At 47.0% G+C, this 22,382-nt stretch overlaps 1 protein-coding gene across 1 annotated transcript in view; it reads right to left on the reverse strand.

The window, feature by feature from the left end:
* Positions 1-22,382, reverse strand: part of Aff3 (AF4/FMR2 family, member 3) — a 383,610-nt gene that overhangs the window by 17,177 nt on the left and 344,051 nt on the right. The window contains exons 14-18 of the mRNA XM_005400832.1: positions 22,046-22,375; positions 17,958-18,082; positions 14,955-15,156; positions 11,311-11,438; positions 2,746-2,809 (exon numbers count right to left, since the gene is read on the reverse strand). Of these exons, the coding sequence (XP_005400889.1) occupies positions 2,746-2,809; positions 11,311-11,438; positions 14,955-15,156; positions 17,958-18,082; positions 22,046-22,375 (849 nt within the window). The remainder of the gene's footprint in view (positions 1-2,745; positions 2,810-11,310; positions 11,439-14,954; positions 15,157-17,957; positions 18,083-22,045; positions 22,376-22,382) is intronic.

A 22,382-nucleotide genomic window follows, 5' to 3' on the forward strand; every position in this document is an offset into this window, starting at 1 on the left:
TGAAAAAAAAAAAAACCAGTAAATACTAGGGTTAGTAGTTGGCTAGCTCAAGCAAGGCCTTAGTTATCATATTTACCTTACTGTCATGGTGTAGATAGAGAATGTCCCCCCTAAGTCTTACGTGTTCAGAGGTGAGGCTTTTAAAAGGTGATCGGATCACAGTGGTGCTATGCTTATCAGCGGACTGAGCCATTCACTGACGAACTCCTAGCTAAATGTGCTGTTAGGAGATGAGGCCTGGCTGGAGGAGGTTGGGGTGTGCCTTTGGAGGGTACTGCTTCCTTCCCGGCTGCTTCTTTACTTCCTTCGCTGCTTTCCTGCTGCCGTGAGGTAAGCAGCTCTCCTCTCCCTTCCGCCATGATGGTCTTGCCTTGGGGCCAGTGGATCTTGGGCTAACTCCGCCAGGACTGTGCGCCCCCTTAAGCCTCTCCTCCTCTAAGCTGTGGGTGCTGGGTACTGTGTCCCAGCAGTGGGAAATCTGACTGATACAATTATTTCCATTCACATGCTTTCATCTTTCTTTTTTTGTGATTACTGTAGTGGTGAGGACCTCCCTTAGAGTGAGGAACGAAAAGGAGGAAGATGAAAATCAGAGCACCATTTCAGCTTCACCAGAACGGATCAGAAAGTTGAAAATCAATAATAAAAAATGAGGTTTTGGATTACCTGTAGTCATTTAAATTTATGTTACTCTTTCCCCACATCAGAGAGGTTAATCATCCATCAGTTTTATATTCTTAAATTCTCATAAATCTAGACTTTTACACATCAGTTCCTCGTGCCGCACTCTGCTACTCTCTGTAGATAACTACACAGCCACACTGTGGCCTGAGAAACCCCTCCAATTTTCAAATGATTCATTCATCAATAAAAAAAACCCAGAATCCTAAGCCTTGCTATTAAAAAAAATAAGCCAGCGAACTCCCCACAACTTCATTAGTAATACTATGTTAGAAAACAGAGACACGGAGCAGAACTGCTCTTCACTAGCAAATCAAGTTTCTAAACAGCTTATCAATCAAACCGACTCCAAAGTAGTGTTTTTCGGTAACACTTTCTGATTAAGGAAATCACTTTGCTCAATAGGTATTTCCAAGGCACTCAGTTCTGGGGCGTGTGCACGCGATGCACAGAGGCTCCCTGCCGGGAAGATACAGTACACCTGGAGAGAGAGCGTGTGCAGCCACAGAATGGTTCAGCCTGCCCAGCCGTCTGTGAGGAAAAAAATGTGCGCCTCGGGTCGAGTGTAAATGAGATGGGAGGATGGAGGAGGGACAGGGCTGCCGAGAACCCCCAGGAAGGAGCCCCTAACGCGTAACTGGCTGGATGCAGGAGGACGCTGAGGGTGTGAGTGTACCTGAGAGTGCCAGTGTGTGTGTGAGTGGGTGTGAAGCTCCACAGGAGCATGGGCCCAGCGGCTGACATCAGCAAGCTCAGAGGCTGGTAGGAGACCGCCTCGCTGGAGCAGTGCCTCTCTCTTGGGAACTGGTTGATAGAAAAGGCAGCGTGGAACAAGATGACATGGAATGAATAGGGCCAACACATTTTGGATGAAGAATTCAGGCAGAAAATCTCAGTCAGCTGGACTGCGGGTGGTGGTTCAGGCCTGTAATCCCAGCACTCTGGGAGGCTGAGACAGGAGAATTGCAAGTTTGAGTTTAGCGTGGGCAACTTAGCAAGACCTGGACTCAAAAAATTAAAAAAATAGGTTGTCGATGGAGCTCAAGGCAAATTCTCAATACAACAACAACAACAACAAAAACTGATGTTTTTCTCCAAGAGCGGCCATGTACCAGTTTTCTCAGGTGACCTGGACACTCCATCAGACTGGGATTGTGTGGGCAAAAGCTGTGGCTTTTTCTTGTCCTTATTTTCTGACACTCTGGACACTTCCTTTGTACCCCAGTGTCCTGGGTAGTGGACTCCGTGCAAATATACATGTTTGACGGGTGACACTTCATTACTAGCACGGCATTGGCAAAATGAGATTGTTAGGGTTTAAGAATACAAAGTCATGTGAAACGCCTTCTTTGTCTCCAGAACCCAGAGTGATCTCAGTTACCAACACTGGAGGGGAATAAAACTGGAATTACTCGATAGGATGGAGTCCTTTTGGATGAGAGACCTTAAGATGGAACAACCTCATGAGCTCTTAAAAAAACCAAACCTGAAGTCTTCTTTTTCTAGCCTGAAAGCATCAAGCCTCCTAAAATAGGACATTATCCAAGTAAGAAGAGTTAGTTTTTGGAAACGTCAAATCATGGTGGCATTATGGCTTGTGTGCAGATGACAGTTTCTGTATTGTACGGTTCAGGAAAAGCATTTGTTTTGACAGATGCGTATGAAAAACACAAGTGTTTTTGGAAAGAGATTTGATCCTGGTACCAAGCCAAGAGTTGGCCAAGCTAGTAAAAGGGCAAAAAATGCAAATCTAGATTTTTTTTTCAACGAAAAAAAAAAACCCTACTATCACCCACGGACTCGATTGGCTCTAGTTACTATTCAAACCTTAGGACTAAATTGAAATATTCATTTACCCAAGGCTTTCTCCCAGCCAGACATTATTGGTTGAAGTCATAATGTATTGGGCTATGAGCACTTGATTATATAAACATTTCTGCACTTAACAGGCCCAGCCATCCTTGTAATAGATTTTATAATTACCCCCAGCTATATTGCCCCAGTGATGAAGCGGCAGTACAAACACAATTTGGATGAACGTATCCAGAAAGAGAAGGGTCTCACCATTGCATCTGCTTTATGCTTCATTCGTTTAGCTTCCTGCATAAAATAATCTGCGCTTCGAGGCCTACAAGGAGAGAACGATATTAAACGTCATTATTGCTTAAGTACAAGATCTTTTGAAAATATTCTTTTCCTTCGCTCAAACATAAAGCACAATTTAAAAACTCTGCTTAACATAGAATCAAGTCTGTTTTTTTTGCCCTTCCAAATTGCTGTTTGTGTGTAAAATACTGTGATTATTTTTCTCTTAAGTTAGCAAGTCAAAACCCACTCAATGTATTCAGACACTTAACATTTACAGAGGTTTCTACATGGTCCCCCAGTGCCTAATTTGTGAATCACACTATTTACTGTGTGGTTAAGAAAAAAAAAGTGAAAAATCTTGTTTTGCCCAATAGTTACACAAAACTATCCTCCTTTAACATGCAGGTTGTAAATATACCTCCTAAGAATCGCGTGGATATGTATGAGTGAGAATATTTATGTAGCCTTGTGAATATAAATGTCATTTATATGCATAAATGGTACCTAGAGTGGTATGTGTATATATTTAATTATTTTAAAGCCTCACAGTGAAAAATGAAAACACGTAATGCTGCCTGATTATTTTCCAGTCGTAATGAAGTTAACTGCAGAGTGATGTCTACATTGTAACAATGCAAACATGGCATGTATTCTCTGGAGCGCTGATTAGCTAGCTGGTAAACATTAATAGCAGACGTGTGTGTTATTAAAGCAATAACCCTGGCCAGCACCGATTCTTCGGGGAGATGAAGGTAATTCATCCCAAGACTGATCTGAATGTGCATAATGACCCCCAAAGTTACACCTAGTTACTCACCCTACAGAACCTTTAAATGCTTAGTTAGATAGATTTTTAAAAAAATGAACTCTGCGTTCTTTATATGCCACCAGCACAAACTGTTTTTTTATTATGGGTCTTTACGTAATCAATAAAACTGACCTATTTGTGAATATCAAATATAAGCCAGGACTGCCGGAATGGGAGATATGAGGTTAGTAGCGGTATCAGTCATGAACTGTTAGCTGATTGTGATGCGCTTAGCACAAACTGTGTTGTTTGAGGTTCTGATGGGTCTTTGTCCCACTGTAATATCAGTCAGAGCATGCCTTTATCCTAAGAGGTCAAAGTACTTAGAGAAACAACGTATTTCACAACTATGCACATTGACTAAAATATTCCAATCAATCAACCAATCAATCAGTCAGTCAGTCAGCCAACCAATCATTCAAAGTCAGAATCATAGCAAACAATTAACTTTGGGTCCAAAAAGTCACTGAAGCAACAAAAGGACCTGGTTTCCTGTCCCTTACTTCTCTATACAATATTGTCAGTACTGCGGGTAGCAACTTAGCATATCACAGCAACCACGTGAAAACATATCTGCAGAATTTCCTTAATGTACAGGCTCCACCCCACTTCCTCTTGGGGGGTCTCTCATTGGTGGGGAAGGTGACCCGTTTCCTCCATAAGAAGGCCCTGCTCCAACGAGCTCTGCTTTCTGTAGCTCATCTTCCATACACCCATGCCTCCTACACTGAGTGGCTTTGCCCTTTCTCATCTTTGGCTACCCACTGACCTTTATCTACATAGTGACTGTCTGTCTGGTCTTTGATTGCAGCTCTGCCAATGTGCATTGTTGTTACTGCTCATTTATTCTATTTTCAAATAAACTTCACTTTTCAGAGCAGTTTTAGGTTCACGGCCAAAGTGAACAGAAAGTACAGAGGGTCCTCACATACCCTCTGCTCCAGGTGTACACAGCACCGCTGCCATCAACATTCTGAACTGGAGTGGTGTATTTTTTTTTTATAATAGATGAATCTATTATTGACAATCTATCATTGACAGTACTTATCGAAAGCCCATAGTTGGTATTGTATATTTTCTGGGTGTGGAAATGGTATAATGACCTATCTCCACCATTATAGTATCACAGAATAGTATCACTGCCCCAAAAGCCGCTGTATTTATTTCATGTTCCAAAGTAGAGGGACAGACGTTACCACTAGCCCAAGCTCAGATCTGACCCCTGAGGCTCGGGTGGGGTTCAGGAGAGGAGTTCCGGTATCTTCATCCCTTCCTCCCTCGTTACCAAATGCCCTGAATGCTTCCTTGTGAAGTATCTCTTCTCTCAAAGACCACATCTACCGCCAACACCCAGGCTGTCATCACTTCTCTGGTCCCTGCGCCCGTCACTGACCCCCTGGGCTTCACTCCCAAGTAATGTCGTCAAACACGGCTTTCATCAGATCACCATCCTGCTCAGAGACCTAGAATAAGTCTCCAGGCTTCTGAGGTCAAATCCCAGGTCAGCTGCCATAATCCGGCCCAACCCTCTCCACCCCAACCCTTCCTCACCACAGCCCTGGACCGGAGTCTGGGCTGGCTTCCTCCCTGCCCGACGACTTGCCATCTCTGTCTCAGGAGCTCTGCCCAGCCCTCCCTGCTGCTTGGAATGTTCTGCTCTCTGCTCACTCACTGAAGCCGAGGGCCTACACTGAGGCAAATGTCACTGCGTCTCAAATTCTACCCTCAGGCCTAGCCAGTAACTCTGGTCCAAGCGCATCTGTGTTCCCTGATCTCCTTTGGAACTTCTTGTTTACACCACGCTTCTGGTCTTGAGTTACCTTCTGAGTGGCACCAGGCTATGGTCACTGCCTTTTCAGCATGGTGCACACCTCTCCGGCCTTCCCCACCCTGCAGTTTTACTTAGACACATGACAGAAGGTGAACAAGATCTTCCTGAACAGTGCTGGATTTGTTTGACCTCAGAGAAGGCTGGTCCCTTCTGATGGGGCAGGCATCACCGTCAATGAGCCAGAGAGTGTCTCCATGGCAACCTGAAATGCTGCGCATCATTATCTGCGCCACACTCTAGCGTGTAAGTTTGGTCATTTTCTTCTTTCCCTGTTTTGTAGACCTTGTCACTAACAGACTGTCATTTCAGACGCACTTCACTCTCACGAGAGGTATCTTAGTCTCCACCAGCCTTCCGAGTTACCCTTATAGATGGCGGTGGCTCATCATCCCTGCAACGGGCTTTGTAATCAACACTGTTTTCATCGGCAGCACATAAATGCATCTTTAAAAGCCTGGCATGGAGGCTGAGTCACAAGCTCAAAGCAGTGCATGTGGATAATTTTCTGACCATCCTGGCAGCTGCAACTGTAACCTGCAGCGCTGACAGGAAATGGACCACTGACGGACACATTTCTTAGAATTCTCATTTTGCATATAATGGAGGGCTCCTCTATTGAGCCACTGAAGATTGCCGGATGATTGGCCCATTTTCTCCCTTCAGGTGATTTCCAGTGCCACGCGCCTGGATGAGATGTCATAAAGCCACTGGGACCCGTGGGATGTCGCCCGGATTGTCCGGCATGGCTATGAATGCACAGCAATGTGCAGGTCTACAGGAAAAGCACAACTGCTACCACAAAGAGTCACACAGCAGAGGTATGGAAGTAAAGTCTAGTTATCTCAGGGTTCAAACAGATTTTCATCTGATCTTCCGTTTTTTTTTAAGAAGGAAAACCGAGTTTTGCTTTTTTCATCTGTGCTCTAATACTCTTCACGTTGTTTCTCCCAGTGATGCAGTTTTAAGATGATTCACAACAAGCCTAACAGAACTTCCATTAAACATTATAAATGTAACTAACTGTGCAGTTCGTATGCTTGAGAAATGGGCTAGCCAGAGCGCAGCCACACGTATCTTTGTGACAGGGATTCTCTGCCACCAGTGGGAACTAAATGTGGATCCAAACATCCTTCTGGAAGTTTCTTCTCCTCAGCTTCCTCCCACCCCACCTACAAACACACAGCCTGGCTTTACACAGCAACAGGGTGTTAGCACCCTCGTATTTCTTCTGGCGCAGGAGTACTGAAGCGACCTAGCTTTTTGTTCTTTGTGGCTGTGGAGTTGAATGGTCTCCCACAGAGACATTGGCAGGTGGCTCCTGGCTGGAATTCCGCCTCTGTGAACCGGTGCCCACTCTGAGCCAGCCTGTTTCCGGCGAGCTGGCAGGGAGCAAAGCGCGCTGTGTTTGAACAGGCGGGTTCCTCCATGTGGCAGAAATCTGGACAGCTTTCTTAGGGAAACCGAAACCCAAACCAGACAGGGGCTGTGTATCCTACATGAATGCACCATCGAATCTGGTATGTATCAGCTTGTCACTGGATGAGCCCCGAAGTGTGACTGTGTCCCAAACTCTGAGCAGCTTTCTCCCAAGGGAGAACGAGTGAGCAATTGAAGAATTCTTTTCACTGCAGCGAACCATCACTTTTACTTTTGTTTTTGCTGCGCTATGAAGGGAACTCAGGGCTTTGTGCAGGCTGGACAAGTGCTCTGACCACTGAACTACACTCTCAGCTCCAAGTGATCCCTACCAAAAGAGTATTTTGGAGTCAGGGACCTCCAAGTGCTGCTGTGACACTTCCCCAGCAGTGCCAGAAGACTGAGTTTAGTCAGCGGGGATTCTAACACAGCTTTTGTTTGCACAACCTTGAAGCTGACTGGGCTCAGGCCCTGGAAGCTGGCTGTCAGAAGCCTGAGCAACATCTGTCGTTTCCTACAGGCTATCCTCCTGCTGCCCACCGGAAGCAGCCTGGGCTCACCAGGACATGAAGGCTAAGCAGGGCAGCTTTTTGTTGTTCAATCAGCAACTTTTTGCTGAAATGGAAAATGATCAATTTTGTTGTTGTTCTTCTCTGGGCACAATGTGTAAAAGAAAACAATTTTACCAAATCCTAACAGTGATCAGAGAGCTCGCATTTCCGCTAGGGAGATCTGAAAGCCCTTGTGCTCCTCGTCCAATGCGGACTCCATTTTCGTTTGCTCTTCCTTTGGTTTTAGTTAGGAGAAAAGAAGGACCTGGCTTCGATGCAGGGATTTAGGGAGGACTACAGTTTACCAGGAAGACCAAAAGGTGAATGGAACTCGGAATCATCCTCAGGAGAAGAAGGATGTGGTCAGCCCCCCAGGAGAGCACCCTGTCTGCCTGTCATGCCACCCATTCAAAGGTGTCAGTTGCTTTCCTTTGATTGAATCAAGCTGTGAGAGAGCTGACCTTTTACATATAGGAACCTTCCCATCATCTATAAAATTAAAACCCTTTGAGCTCTGAGACCGCTGTGCATAATGACATTACAAATGTCAAGTCCCCGTTCTTTCCCGCCAGCCCCACTGCACGAGCCATGGCCTTTGGGGTGGTCACGTGGCCCGGGCAGCTTTAGGGAGCTGGACAAGTGCTACTGGCGCCAGGAGACAGATGGGGACGTTGGGTGGGTTGGCCGTGCGCTGGTCGTTCCAGAGGGGACGGCGCATCCTTCGGGGAGAAGCCAGCAGCGCTGGCTCTTGGCCTCGCTGGCTTCTCCACTCAACATTCACGCTCAGCTCTGCGAACTCAGGACTCCTGTGTTGAGCCTGCCTGACCCTGGCATCCTCGAGGACTCCCCCGTCACTAATGACAGCGCCTGGTGTCTTACAGCACATAGCTCTGCCCACAGGAGGGCAGTTTCTGGGCTCTGAGGGGGATCAAGTGTTGTCACTCATGGCCACAAAGTCCTACAGGGTTTTTTTTTCAACAGAAGCCTGGTAATCACACCACCGTCACCTCAGTGCTGTGGCTGCTGAGCAGTGAATGTCACGCACTTGCTAAATGCCAGGGGAGGAGGTGCAGGTGCACTGCCACCCATCTGAGTCTGCATCTTACCGAGAACAAGCTGACCTGGATCCCATTCTTAACGTAAGTGTCACTCTGTTCAGTTCCGCCTGCATCCCCAAGGTACAAACAAGTGCCTGCTTAATTGGTAAGCGGCATAGGAAAAGGGGCACGGAAGCCCATGAATTTAAATTTACCTGCATGCAGCTTCATGGAAAGCAAAAAATAATCCAGGTGCTCCCCCTGGGAGGGTTATTTATAATTCAGCTGTGTTCACTCAGGGCTCGTTACTGACAGCCCACCGGGTTCAGCTGCTGTCTGAATCACATGTTTATTCAACCATTAACGAGTATTTATAACACAAAAAGATGAGTTTACTTTAAAAAATGCTACATGACGTGGCTTTAAAAACTAAATGGTACTACGGCATCTGTTACTTTTTGGATCACTGTGACTGGATTTCAATCAACGCTAAATGACTGGGGCGATAATTATTTAGTCCTTTCTTTTTTTCCCACTTGTCACCTCTGTTGGGTCATTTCAGTGCTCGCTGACACCCTCAATGTAGAGACGCCTAGGAAAGTGACAGGGCCGAGAACTTCCTTGGTCAAGGGGGCTGCTGGTGGAGAAATGGCAGCTGAAGGGGGCACAAGGCAGCGGGGGTACTTAGTGGTTCCATTCACTGCCTCCCTTGCCCCCAAAGAGCTGAGAATATCTGTCTCTTGCTCTCACCCCCCCAGCTGGCACTTTGGAGGTGCTCAGCACACATCCAATGAGCCTGGCAGATATTTTATGCAATTTTAGGTGACTCTGATCTCTTGAGGGACACTTACTTTTTTTAAGTGTCTTGAGGGACACTTACTGTTACTTTAAAGGAACAGACAATGCCTAGTTCGCTTTTCAAGCTTCGAGAATCTTCCCACAGACTTTCTTAGTTCCGTGTTTGAGTGGCAGGTCTGAGTCGCATGTTTATGTTATGGTTATGGATTTCAAATCAGCTGGGACAAGTGGCAACTGGAATGCAACATCCCCCTCTCTCCCATATCTATATTTTCTATATCTAAAGGATATAGAAAAGCACGTTTTGATTTTATTGTATCTATAGCCACAAAAGGAGAAATAGTCTTATTGTAGCTGTTAGCCAAAAAAAAAATTATACATATTGCTATGAGCACAGCAAATAGCAGCCTCTGCATTGATACAGATAGTAACAAGATTATATTGGCCCCAGCCCTAGCAGATTGAGAAACAGTTGCTCTTGTAAGCTGTCCAAAAAACTGTAGCTCTGAGTACAATCATTTGGTTGTTGCTACTTGTGACTTAGCTTTCTGATCCATACCTTGGAAAATTCCTTGCAGCTTCTTTTTCCATAAACGCTGGCTTGCTTGTGTTTTCTCATTTATGCTCCGTCAGTGTGGTGGGAGCGAGGAAGGGAATGAGGTGGGAGGAACGGGAAGCAATGGAGTGTGGGACAGGGCTGAGCTGCAAGGGAGAAAGCTGGGCGGCCCTTAAACTTACTGAAACAGAGTTATCTGGGAACGAGCTCAAGTGAAATTTTTAAAAAAGTGGGTTTGCTTTTTCAATTCCTAAACTCTGAACCCTAATTAGCTTACTGACATCTAGGTTATACTTGGGGACTGTGCAGGACTCAGTACTCTCACATCTCAGACATGGAGACAGAAGTGTTATGTTTTCTGCCTAGTTGTCCCCCTAAAGCATCCTGTGATCACAGGCGGGAACCTCTGGAAGGTGATGGGGAGCTCATCGCTGACTTGCTGTTAGGAGGAGTCTGGTTGGATGAGGCAGTCACTGTGGGTGTGGCCACAGAGACCTCTCCCTCCCCAGCTCCTCCCTTCATTCTCTGGTTCCTGAAGGCCATGAGGTGAGCAGCTCTCCTCCGCCAGACCCTTTCGCCACGCAGCTCTGCCTAGATGAGGATGGCCATCGTCACGCCTACACATTCCCCAGGCGCCAACCCTGAGATGCCATCTACTGGACTTCAGGAGCCCCTCACAAGGGACACATGGCGTTGTTTCTGCTATTTTCTCTTTTTTTCTAAGAAGGAAGCCAGGACTTGGACACAGGAATGATCCTTTCTTTCCTAATTTAAGCTTCTACAGCCGAGGGTAGGAGCTCTTACATTTGCCTGGGGCCCTGCCTTAGGACTTCATTCTTCCTGCCTCATACAGATGCGCACTCCAGGGCTTCCAGCGGACACCCACAGCTGAGGACAGGGTTTGGCCTGGAAACCCCGTCTTCTACTTCTGGGCTTGTTCTTGACACCTGTTTCTCCCCCTAGGGGCCTAGACAACTTTCAGTTCAGCCTCTCTAGGGCATTCCGGGATGTTCTTCTGATTTCTCTTCTCATTTCTTCTTTGAAACTGATGCTGGAAACTGCAATCTCTATCTGAGTTTCAGAGCTAGAACCCAGGGAAGGGTGACGGGATCATTTTTCCTGTACAGGCATCATTTAGACTGTTTGTTACAGAGAATTCAACGTTTTGGAGGAAAAGAAGCTTTCAGGAGTAAGTAACTATTACTCTTTGCTTATTATAGTTTGTAAAAGTGAAAATGCTTTCCTTTCTAGTAGCCTAACACTGCCCTTAAAACACAAAACAGATGCTTGAAATTAGTGTTGTTTGCTTCAGCTTTCTGACGTTCTATGTGCAAACCCATTAGCGTTGGTGGTTCTGTCTGTCCAAAAAGTCTTCAGCAGAACTTAGGGAGCATATAAAGTTAAAATTCCATTTGAGAGGGACATTCAAATGACCAAGTCATGCAAGAGAAAATGGTCACACCATCAGAACCCATCTGCCTGTGGAATGTCCATTTTTACCTGCCCCTCACCATGTAAAAAAAAAAAAAAGAGTCCAAACTCACATATCATCGAAGACCAGTTTCTGCCTCTTGCAGTCCCTGTGGCCATTGGAGCCTGGTGACCAGGGCTCTGTTTGTGGCCGCGACTTGCTGTGGAGGACACCATTTTCGGAGTTGCTGTGAGCTGTTTTCTGAACAACAAAAACACAGAAGTCTTTGAGACACTGGCACCCCCAGCTGCAACAGCAACCCACTAACTAGAAGAGCTTTTGTTCATACAGTACCTTTGTGTTCCACAGTACAATTGGTGGTAGTTTTTATCTCAATAAATAAAAAGATATACAAAGCATACAGTGGAATATCTCTTATCTGAAGTGCTGGGTACCAGAAGCGTTTGGATTTGGGATTTTTTTTTCCAGATTTTGGAATAGGGTGGTGCCTCAGTTCACAAACGCTTTTGTTTGTAAACACTGTAGTTTGCAAACAGAAGCATTTGGCAAAATTTTGTGTTTGTTTGCAAACTCTCTGCATGTGATGACAAACACGAGTGTAACCATCTCTCCCACCCAAACACAAACGTGGCCATCTTTTCCAAAATCACAGAACAAATTAAGTTCATGATCCAAGGCAGCACTGTATTTGCATAGACAGAATGAGATACCTTGGGAATGGGACCCAAATCTAAACACCAAATTCATCCATGTTTTCTATATACTTTATATACCTCATATACATAGCCCGAGGCAATTTCTACAGTAGTTTTAATAAATTTTGTGCATTTTGACTGTGACTTGTCACACAGTCAGCTGTAGAATTTTCTGCCTGAGTGATCACGTGGGTGCTGAACAAGTGTAGGATTTTGGAGCATTTTGGATTACAGATGCTCAACTTGTACACGCATTCTAGGTCTGAGGGCATCTGCCTTACAGTAGCATTTACACATAAATATCAAAAGGGAAGTCTTGTGCTCACTTTCACAGAGCAGAAAACTTGAGATTAACTTCTTTGGGTTCCGGGAGCTACTGGCGGGGAGGCCTAGGAATAAGGTTTGGGCCTTGCTTTTCCCAGTCTGCTAGGCCATTGTCCAGTCAAGTTAAGCACATGTCAGGATGACTCAGAAGAAATCACAGACTTCTGGGTCCACCCTGAGAGTTTCTGATGTAGCAGGGCTGGGCTGGGGCCTGAGAATCTACTTTTCTACCAAATTCCCAAGTGGCACTGATGCTGCTGGCCCAGGAACAAGCCTCGCTATAACTGTCCCGCATAGGAGAGAAGTCATTCAGAACACAAGTGAACGGGGTCTCAGGCACTGTCTGTGAATAACAGAAGAAGCCAATGAGAGTCACTAGGTGTTATTCAAAATGAAAATATGTGCACAGCACCCACTGTGTGTGAACACACAGATCATCAAACAATTGTCTTTGGTTATGAAATTGCTTCCTCTGATGTAATTGAGTGTATATAAATGTTTCTTCAAATACAGACTGATTTTGTGCTTAGCAGCTCTATCTTGATATATGACCAGGAAAACCCGATGCTAAATTTCTGAGGTGGTTCTTAAGTGCCTCCAATGGTGCCCACTTGGTAAGAGGAGAAATACCAGCGAAGTGGCCTCTGTAACCTGCAAGGCTGGCCCTGACCTACCTCCCAGCCAAGCTGTCCTGTGCTCTTTGTCCCTCAGTCTCATTGTCAATTTTCACTTCTTCCCCAGATCCTTTGCATGTGCTGTTTCTGCAGCCAGTACTGCTCTTTATCCCGTAATATACTGCTACTTGTCTTTCAAAAAGCTTACATCCAAGGGTCAATATCCTATGGTCTGTGGATTAAACCTGGCCTTTTTTGTTAATAAAGTTTTATTGGAAACCAGTTGTGCCTGTTTGTTTACCTGTCACTGATGACACTGACTATGTTTGCTTTATAATGACAGAGCTGAGTAGCTACCACAGCCTCGCCCACTTGGCCTGTGATTAGTCTTATCTGACCCTTCACAGCAGCAATTCTCAACAGGGGGAGGGGAGGCAATCTGGCATTATCTAGAAACATATTTGGTCATTACCACTGGGAAGGTCAGGGATGCAGCTAATTGTCCTGTGGGGCATGGAACAGTAAGTTACCTCACCCAGAATGTCAATAGTGTTGAGAAATCCTGTTTTGCAGAAAAAAATTTGCTGCTCCCAGCACCAGAGCAAGCCTCTTTCTTATAGAAACTCTTCCTTCTCTGTGTTTCTTTTTTGGCCGTGATTACGGATATAACTTCGGGCTTTCCTGATGCCTTGTCTCCAGCTCTCTCCCCATTAGACTGCGAGCTTCCTGTGGCACAGATGGAAGCTTCTGGACCATCACTGTATGCCTGGTACTCAGCAAAGAGCCTAGCACATAAGTACTTGCTCAGTAAGCAGCTGTTTGGTGAACGGATTACTAAGTAAAATCTGTAAGTAACTTGTAATTCTTTGCATATTCTTTGCATATCACAGCTGTTTGTGATATAAGGGATCTAGAGGAAAGAAAAGTTTTGTTATACTGGTTGAGGTGGTGTGTGCCTCTAATCCCAGCGCTCAGGAGGCTGAGGCAGGAGGATCACCATGAATTCAAGGCCAGCCCAGGCTATATGGTGAGTTCAAGGCTGGCCTGACCTACATAAGGGAGACCCTGTCTCAAATCCATTCCCCAAAGTTTTCTTTTATACTTGTGGGAAGTTTTTTCTTCCACGACTTTCTAATAAAGCCTTTCTAGAGTCTTTCAGCCTAGAATTAAAGATAATAGACTGTGAATGAGGTGCAGAGGACTATGCATCTGGGAAGTGGTAAGATTGAGGCTCTTGTGTGACCTTTTGCCAACTGTCTTGCATCTTTAATTCATGGGCTAAAGCATGAACTACTGTGTCCTCCCGCATCTTTCTCTGCTCAGTCCTGCCCTCAAGGGTCACCTCTCTGCCAGCCTCACAAAGCCCAGCTGGGTCTCATGTGCACAGTGACCCGGCGGAACTCGGAACTCAGAGGGTGTCTGGGTTCCAGGACTGTCTCTGAGGGCCCGTGTGGTCCAGCGCCACCAGATGAGGGTGCAGCAGGGGAACACGCATGTCATGCTCGCTGCAGAGGCCTCCAGAGGGGCTGGGTCTCTAGAGAATGCTGCCTTTTCAGTCTCATCCTTGTCACTTTGCAGATGAAGAAACGGACTCAGAGAGAGTCCGCAAACAGCGCAAGATCGCACTGCAGCCAGGACAGCAGGCCGAGCTGCGAACTCGGACTAGCGATGAATGCCTGCTTCTCCCAGGGGAGTGCTGGAATCGCCCCCGAGACCCCTGGAAAAGGGGCGGCATAAGGATCCCCCACTGGGGCCGCTGCACCTGTCCATGAAGGCGGAGGGCAGCCCCAAGTATTTGGTGTGCGTTTCAGCCCCAGATTCAACGGCCAAAGGGTAAGGGATTTTTCCCAGTATGGGGTTGGTTGGTTGTTTTCCCCTGAGATAGTGCTACTTGGGGCTCTGACATCTAGGAGGTTTGGAATTCCCCTGCGGGTGCGTTCTTTCTCCCTCTGCTCTCTGTGGGGAGGTGGAGGGATCCTCACCTCTACCAGTTCTCCCCAGAAGCTGCCTTCAGGGGTTCCCCGCAGGATCTCCAGCCTGAGCTTAGACTGCACTGATAGAGAGGAAAGCGGGGATTGTGATTTATTTTGATTCTACTCGGGGAAGGAAGAGTGTCAACGAACCGAGAGGTCTCCGGCGTGCGACTGCAGCTGGCTGTCGGCCTTCGGCTTTTTGTTGGAAGAGGAGGAAGTGAACACACCGTTGCCATGAGGTCGGCTGGAAGAGGTCAAGTCCTCGCTGGAATATTTGTGTTTGGACGCATCAGAGAGGGGAGAGATGGGTGACCGGAGCATTTTTTCATTTTTATTTACTGGTATTGCCAAGCTGAGAAAAAAGGAAAGCACAGTAATGGACTATCACGTAGCTGGCACCGGGAAAGGTAAATGTTTTATATAAGACCCCAACCTCCCATTTAAAACCTGCTGGTAGGAAGAATTGATTGGAAATTATTACTAGGAACAACGTATAGCATTAGGGCCACAAGAAACAATAGGCAAATCGCATTCTTTGTTCCCTTACGCTTTCCATCAGGATGATTAGTAATTCTGGAGTTTGTGCCGAAAGACATGACTCAGAATAATATAATACTTTCATGTTCTGAGTTTTTCATCCGAGGATCTCAGAATAACAAACGCATTTCTTTTCTTCACAAGCATAAGCAGCAAGTAATGGGAAACTCAAAACAACAGTGATAAGTGAATTCTCCAATTTCAAAAGGACTTTGCCAGCGTTTGAGCTTATGCTAATTGTTACACAGACAGTAATAGAATCACAGGATAGCCAACCTGCAAAGCATGTAGCCAACTGTCGACTGTTGAGTTTCTGAGTAGCCAGACATTGATCGGAACAAATACAGAATATAGAAACTGTTATTAGGAATGCCTACGTCTGATTCGTAGCTCCTCATTTTACCTTTGAAACTATCCATGAATATAATGTTCTCCAAAATCCATCAGAGAAGATGAAATTTGTTATTCGTAAGTCTCTGCAATGACTCTATATTGTTAGGTTTTGCACGATTATTTTACTTTGACGGGGGAAAAAAAGCAGTGTTTGGGGCAGACGCATTAGCCTGAAATAAACCCAAACACTGTTAACTTAAGATTTTTCTAGAGGTCACCTGATACAGTCAGTTTACAAGGAGAGGTAAATCCATTTAGCCAAGATTTAATCATTATTCCTGGGGTGATGATCTCTTAATTGCAGGTGTCGGTTATCACTGCAAACAAGCCATTAAAGTCACTTCAAAAAGCAATTTCCTTAGCTGGTGGTCAGAGCAGAGAAATTACAGCACAGACCTCTAGCACAAATGACAAAGCCAAGATTCTTAATGTTATGCAAACAGATCCGTGTGGAGAGAGGGCTTCTGGTTCCAAGAGCACTGTATGTCTAACAACTTGGAAAAACGCAAGGAGAGGTGCCACAGAAAACCGCTTTGCATGAATCCAACGTAGCTCATCTTCCGAGGGTAAGGACTCTGATGCTGCAGGCAGATATGAACAGCCTGACTCTGCTTCTTAAAATGAGACGGAAAAAGACCCATTTCTAAGAGCCTATTATTGTATATGATTGATGACTTTTACTGTGCATGGAAAACCAATGATGACACTGAAACTGTTGTGAGTACAACTGTCCCTTCCGCCTCATTGCAAGTCTACATATTCAGGTTGACCAAAGAAACTTTATCTGACGGGTCATTGCCTTGCTCTCTGGGACGGTGCTGTCATGCTGGTAAACCTGCCAGCAGCACTCACAATTCCAGAGGAAAGAGGCACAGCTCCCAGAGAGAACTTGTACGCGTTTTTCACATGCGCTGTTGGATTACATAGCATCCGCAAAACTGTCAGTCAGAGACTCTGCCAGGACAAGTGTCTTTCATCTGAGGTCTGTGAACTTGGGTGGCAGAAAGGGACCTCTTCATTTTCTCTCTAAAAGAACATTTCTCTCAATGGCAAGGCAGGCCCGAGAAACCAGAGGAAGGGTTACACTGGAACCCTGCGAGCGAGGTCTGTGATTATGTCTCCAGTGAGTATCACAGATGTTTTCACGCCCTATCCCAGTTCTTCCAGACAGTTTGAAACAGTGTTTACATTCACTGCTACAGAGCAGTGCTGGGCATTGCTAGACTGGCTGGAGAGATTAGGAAATGCACTGACAAAGAAGCACACACACAACATACAACACATTCAAAACTCTTTGGGGGCCACTGTGTCCCCCTTCACATTTTCTGCACAGCTAGGGATGCCACTCTTTCTTGTGGCTGAGCCTGTCTGCAGGAGCGACCGTCCCTCCTGTGCCATCCTTCTGTGTCCTGGTCTCCTTCCCAAGGTGATGCGGGGCCGCAGTGGGCCTGTGCCCTTGTGCTCCAATTTCCTCTCCAACTTTAGTGCCGCTGTCCATCTTTTCCTAACCTTTCCGTTTACACTTTTATGTACTGTGCGGAAGCATTAATCTCTGCTGAAGAACTGTGTGTACCGTCAGGCAGAGCGAGGAGTGTCAGGCCAGAGGAAACGTGGCTCCTGCGTGGAGCTGTTTCTAAACCTAAGAAAGGAGCGTCTGTGACCGATGAGAAGCCGCTCACTTGCAATGAATCCCCGGGACCTCGCCCGGCTGCAGAGCTGTTCATCACAGCAGATTTGGTGCACGCTGGGTCCCCCAGGCCCCCTTCTTCAGAGGACTTTCTTTAGAGGCTGTTTGACTGTGGAAGCACAGATCTTCTCTAACTTCACAATTTTACTGTGCATCAAGAGCTCCAGGTGCATTGCATGGAGACTCCGCTCACAGTGTGCATTTCTGCATCTTAGTGAGCTTAACGTTCTCGGGGGTTTAGTAGCTAACTTTATGACACTGGCTTGAAGATCTGGTTATTAAGTTCTTTGTGGTGGGGGAAAGAGGGTGTCTGGGGAGGAATGCAGAACTGTGCGTCCCTGGTAACTGGAATTTGCTGGCGGAGAAGTGGCTATAGGCAGCTGTAGCACAGCCATCATTATAAGCCTCGGGGAAGCAAAGTCTGCAGACTTGGACTGGAAGTCATCAAAAAATTGGACTCCACCCCAACATGGCACGGGGCTTTCAGACCCAGGGGCCTCTCCTGCTCATTTTCACCTCCCAGGAAATGTGCCTACCTGTTGATGTTCATGTTGCAGTGGTTGGCAGACGAGGTATTGTTGGAGGAGGCGGCCAGCCTCGAAGAGCTTTCTTTCTCTCCCTGGGCCTTCTTCATCTCCCGGTAGTCATCTTCGTTGTCACACTATGTGGGGACGGACAAAAGCCAATCAGCTCTGGATTTCAAAGGGTTACAGTGAGCTCCAGCATGCTGAGCTCTGGAGCCAGGTCTCCCTGCTATGCCCTGAGTGGGAGCCCAGTGAGCTCCTCAATGAACAAGGAGGAAATCTGTGAGGTTTGCCGTCTACAGCTTAATGCGAGAAAGACACGACGCCCTGATCCAGCTGTGGGAGGGACATCTGAACAAGGAAGCTGCTCAGGGAGCAGACGTGTTCTAATCCACATGGATTAGCCTCAGCGTCACCGCTCCAGCCACGGCCTGGCATCGCAACGAGGTACAAAAAGCAAGCATTCTCTGGGCAGCCTGGGTCTTTCTGCTTTGAAAGTCGTGCCTTTTGTGAATGGAAGGCAGAGGTGGTTGCATCTTAGTGCCTTTAGTTTTGTTCAGAATTCCCAGCCCCTGACATCTTAGAACTGTTAAGGTACTTTATCGTAAGATAGGACTTGGATTATATTTTTGTGCATTTGTTTGGTACTGGGTATGGAGCAAAGCCTTCTGTACTGAGCTACATCATCAGCCCTTTTTTAAATTTTGAGACTGTGTCTTGCAAAGATGCTAAATTGCCCAGGTTGGGCTTGAACTGAGGTGATCTTCTCACCTCAGCTTCTAGTGTTGGGATTACAGACATGCACCACCACCTTTTCCTTCTAGCAGGGGCTGTGTCACAAAGCTCCTGGGTTCTCACTCTGAAACAGTGGCCCCAGGGAGGGCCCATTCCAAACTTTCCTGTCCCTGGTCCTCAGCCTTGGGACTCTGGCAGATGAGACTTGGTTGGCACCTTGGAGAGGCAGGCCTAGAGGTTCCACTTCTAGTGCCCAGTACTGGGGCCTTAACACCCCAGGATGGTGAATAACAGTGCTATGAAAATGTCCTTTCCTGCTCTTCTGTCTGTGGTCTCATTAGGTCTTAAGAGTTGAGCTGCTGTCAGGCTTAGTGTCAATGAAGTTTTTCATGTTAAAAAAGGCTACAGACAATACATCTCTTTACATCAGAGCATTACAGGCTTTATATATGTCATTCTGCATATCTTTCTTGTATTCCTACTGTATATAAGTCTATACATATGTTTATTTATATGTTGACATGTATATCTCTTTATATACCCATGCTTGTCTATACAGCCATACATATTTCAAATCTTTATGCCTACCAACACCTCCCTCTGCATATTTCTTATGCATCTATGTGTATCTGTCTCCCTCAGCCTACCCATTTACCCACCGACTTCAGAGTTACTACCCACATGTATCTGTAGGTGACTGATTGATTCATTCTACAAAAACTGAGCAACAGCAAGTGCTGAGGGAGGGGGGTGGCATCGTCCAGGGGCAGACAGGAAGAAAGGGGGACAGGGAAGAAATGCTCCAACATGTGACTTTGTAAAGTAACTGGATAGAAGACACTTCCTCGTTCCCCATTCTGACCCATCACAGTGGTATTTATTTGCTATTTTGTGCTGTGTTCCTTTCCACGTGGGGATCCCAGGGGGCGGGCAGCAAAGACTCTCAAGGACGGGGGCTGCCCTGGGACTAGTGCGCGTGTACAGCCCGCCAGCACGGGGCTCCCCTTTCCACCACCAGGGACTGGCTGGGCTGGCCTGGGAGGGGAAGTCCACTAGGCGTTTTCCCTTCCCACGCCCCATCCCCCCACACCCCCATGGTGAAAGACCAGAAGACTGCAACTATCTTCCTGGGACACCTCACTACCTGGACCAAGGCTCAGCAATGTGGGAACCCCAACCTTGGCCCTTCCAGTGCTGCATGTGAGTAACTTCTGGGGGTGAGGGCTGAGTGGTCCCTGGACTAAGATGAGGAAGAGATCGCTGCACAGAGCTGAGGGTGCCATCGGCCAAAGAGCAGGCTGAGTCCTCCTGTAGGAACAGAACTATGCCTGCCATATCACTACAAAACCCAAATGAAGGACAAAAACGAAGAGTTTCAAGACGGAAGCCACCATGCTAACATCCATGGAGCCCCGTGGGACAGCACTGGAGGTCCAGGGCCCAGGGAACTGGCCCCAGAGCAGGACATGATAAAAAATGGCTATGAGGTCAGAGGTCCACAAACTTTCCACTCTGCCTGAGCACCCTCTCACGGCCATGAGGGTCCAACGCGGGGTGGCAGTGGGAGGCTTGAGGTTAATGGCCAAAGGTGAATGGAAATTATACTGGGATCTGTTGATAAAATCATCTTTGCATCTTTACTAAAAGGAAAGGCAAGTTAGCTGCTTTAGTGAAGCTACTTCTCTTCATGAACTTTCTTGCAGGGGGGTCAAATTCTTCTTTATAGGGATAAATTAAGTGTACTGCACGAACAGTACACTTGGGCATTTCATAATAGATTTCCCTGCTGATGGTGCCCTTTAGGTCATGAAGACGACTGTCAGAAGGAGACTGGGTGCCTTCTCCATGCTTTCAAAGTGATCCTGGCCGGAAGACGACAAACCTTACTCCCGTCTTCCTTAAACAAGAATCTGAGACAGCTGATGTCTTACTGCAAGACTCTGGGGCCTGTTTTTTCCTGGTTCTGCCTCTGCAGGGATGTAACTCGAGCAAGTCAATTTAGCTTCAAATGTTTACGTTTTTAACCGTTATGCATAAAGCTAGTAGGAACAGTAAAAATGTTTATGGTAATTTCTGTCAAATAAAAACATGACAGTGTGTCCTAATCCAACTTATTCATTGGTTCTGGCACTATGTGACTTCTGGGTCTTCCCCAAAATCAAAATGACCACGAAAAGTAAATATTTTGAATCAATTGAGGACACTGAGGCAGGCAGGAGAGTGCAACTAAAGACACTCACGAAAGAGCACTTCCAGAACTGCTTCAGAAAATGGTAAGAAGGATGGGATAAGTGTTTTCAAATCCAGGGGAAGATTCTGAGGAGGGCTAATGACAATGCGCCTTTTACTCTGAGGACTTTTTAAAATTGTGCGGCTGTACGTTGTATATGCATATTCACTGTTGTCGGTGATGCTTTGCCCTAAATTTGGAACTACTCATAAATACTGCAGTCTTTGGTTTGTCACTTACTGTGGTCCAGGTTACTTTCCAAGACGCGGCCACAGGAGGGGAGAAAAGCCCTCAGAACTGGCTTTCTGCGATGATGCCACGGGCTCTCTGGGTATATGACCTGCCTGCCCCACTCCGGCCTCACCGTTCACCCTGCTCCTCTGTCCCGGTACCACTCCATCTTGGGGCTTCTGCTTAATTCAGTGTCGCTCCTCCCAGAACCCTGTTTCCAGCCCTCTCCACCTGGAAGTCCTCCCTGATCGACCCCATGTCTTGGCAAGAGCTCTGATGGGGTTCACCACATGTTTGACTCCCTCATACATCCACTGCTGAGCTTGTGCCTGCCCACACTGAATACTCCCTGTGTGTGTGAGACCTCTCCCCCACTGCGTGGGGGAGGGCTCAATTGTAAAATGAGAAGGGAGTACTACTCTGCCGCAAAGAAGGACAGACTGTAGGAAAATGGCTGCACCTTGAGACCACAATGTTTAGTGAAATAAATCAGACATGCAAGCTTCAGTACTGCATAACTTCTCTTATAGGAAAAGCCCAAAGTATAAAATAATTACAGGAAACAAAAGATAGGTAATAGGAAACAGGGAGAGGATCTTTTGAAAATGAAAGGGGGTGGGGCAGCAGCGAGAAGATGGGAAAGGAACTAAGAAGAATTAAAATGTGCTAAGCACACGTACCTACCCTTGAAATGTGTATCTATCTATCTTTTTTTTTTGAGGGTCGGGCTCTCTGAGACAAGGTCTCCCTATACACAGCAGTTCAGGCTGGCCTTGAACTCGCAGCAATCCTCCCGCCTCGGCCTCTCGAGTGCCGGGCTGACAGTGCACCACACCACCCTCGGTCCGCACCTGCCCCGAGGAGCTCCACCCCGCGCCCTCTCCCCGCCCCGGGGCCCCCCTACCTTGCGTTTCCTCTTGGACTTGGGCAGCGCCTTTTCGGGCGTGGCGTCGCGCGCGTGGCTGGGCGGCGCCCCCTCAGGGTCCTTGGCGGCCGCAGCGCTCGGGACCCCGGGCTCCTGGGGCAGGTGCTCTGGGACCCTGGAGAGCAGCGTCAGGTCGATTTTGACCCAGAGGGCCCTGACCTCGTCGCTGTCTTTGAGCGGCGACAGGAGTTCGTTGCGGCCGAAGGGGACCAGCGTGTAGAACTGCTCCTCCAGCTCCTTGGCGATGTCGCTGGTGGTCCTGGCGTTGATGGAGCCCACGGCGGCGCGCGCGCCCGCGGCCCCGGCCTCCTTCGGC

Source organism: Chinchilla lanigera, unplaced genomic scaffold, assembly GCF_000276665.1.
Source record: "Chinchilla lanigera isolate Chin_1 unplaced genomic scaffold, ChiLan1.0 scaffold00069, whole genome shotgun sequence".
Classification (NCBI taxonomy): Eukaryota; Metazoa; Chordata; class Mammalia; order Rodentia; family Chinchillidae; genus Chinchilla; species Chinchilla lanigera.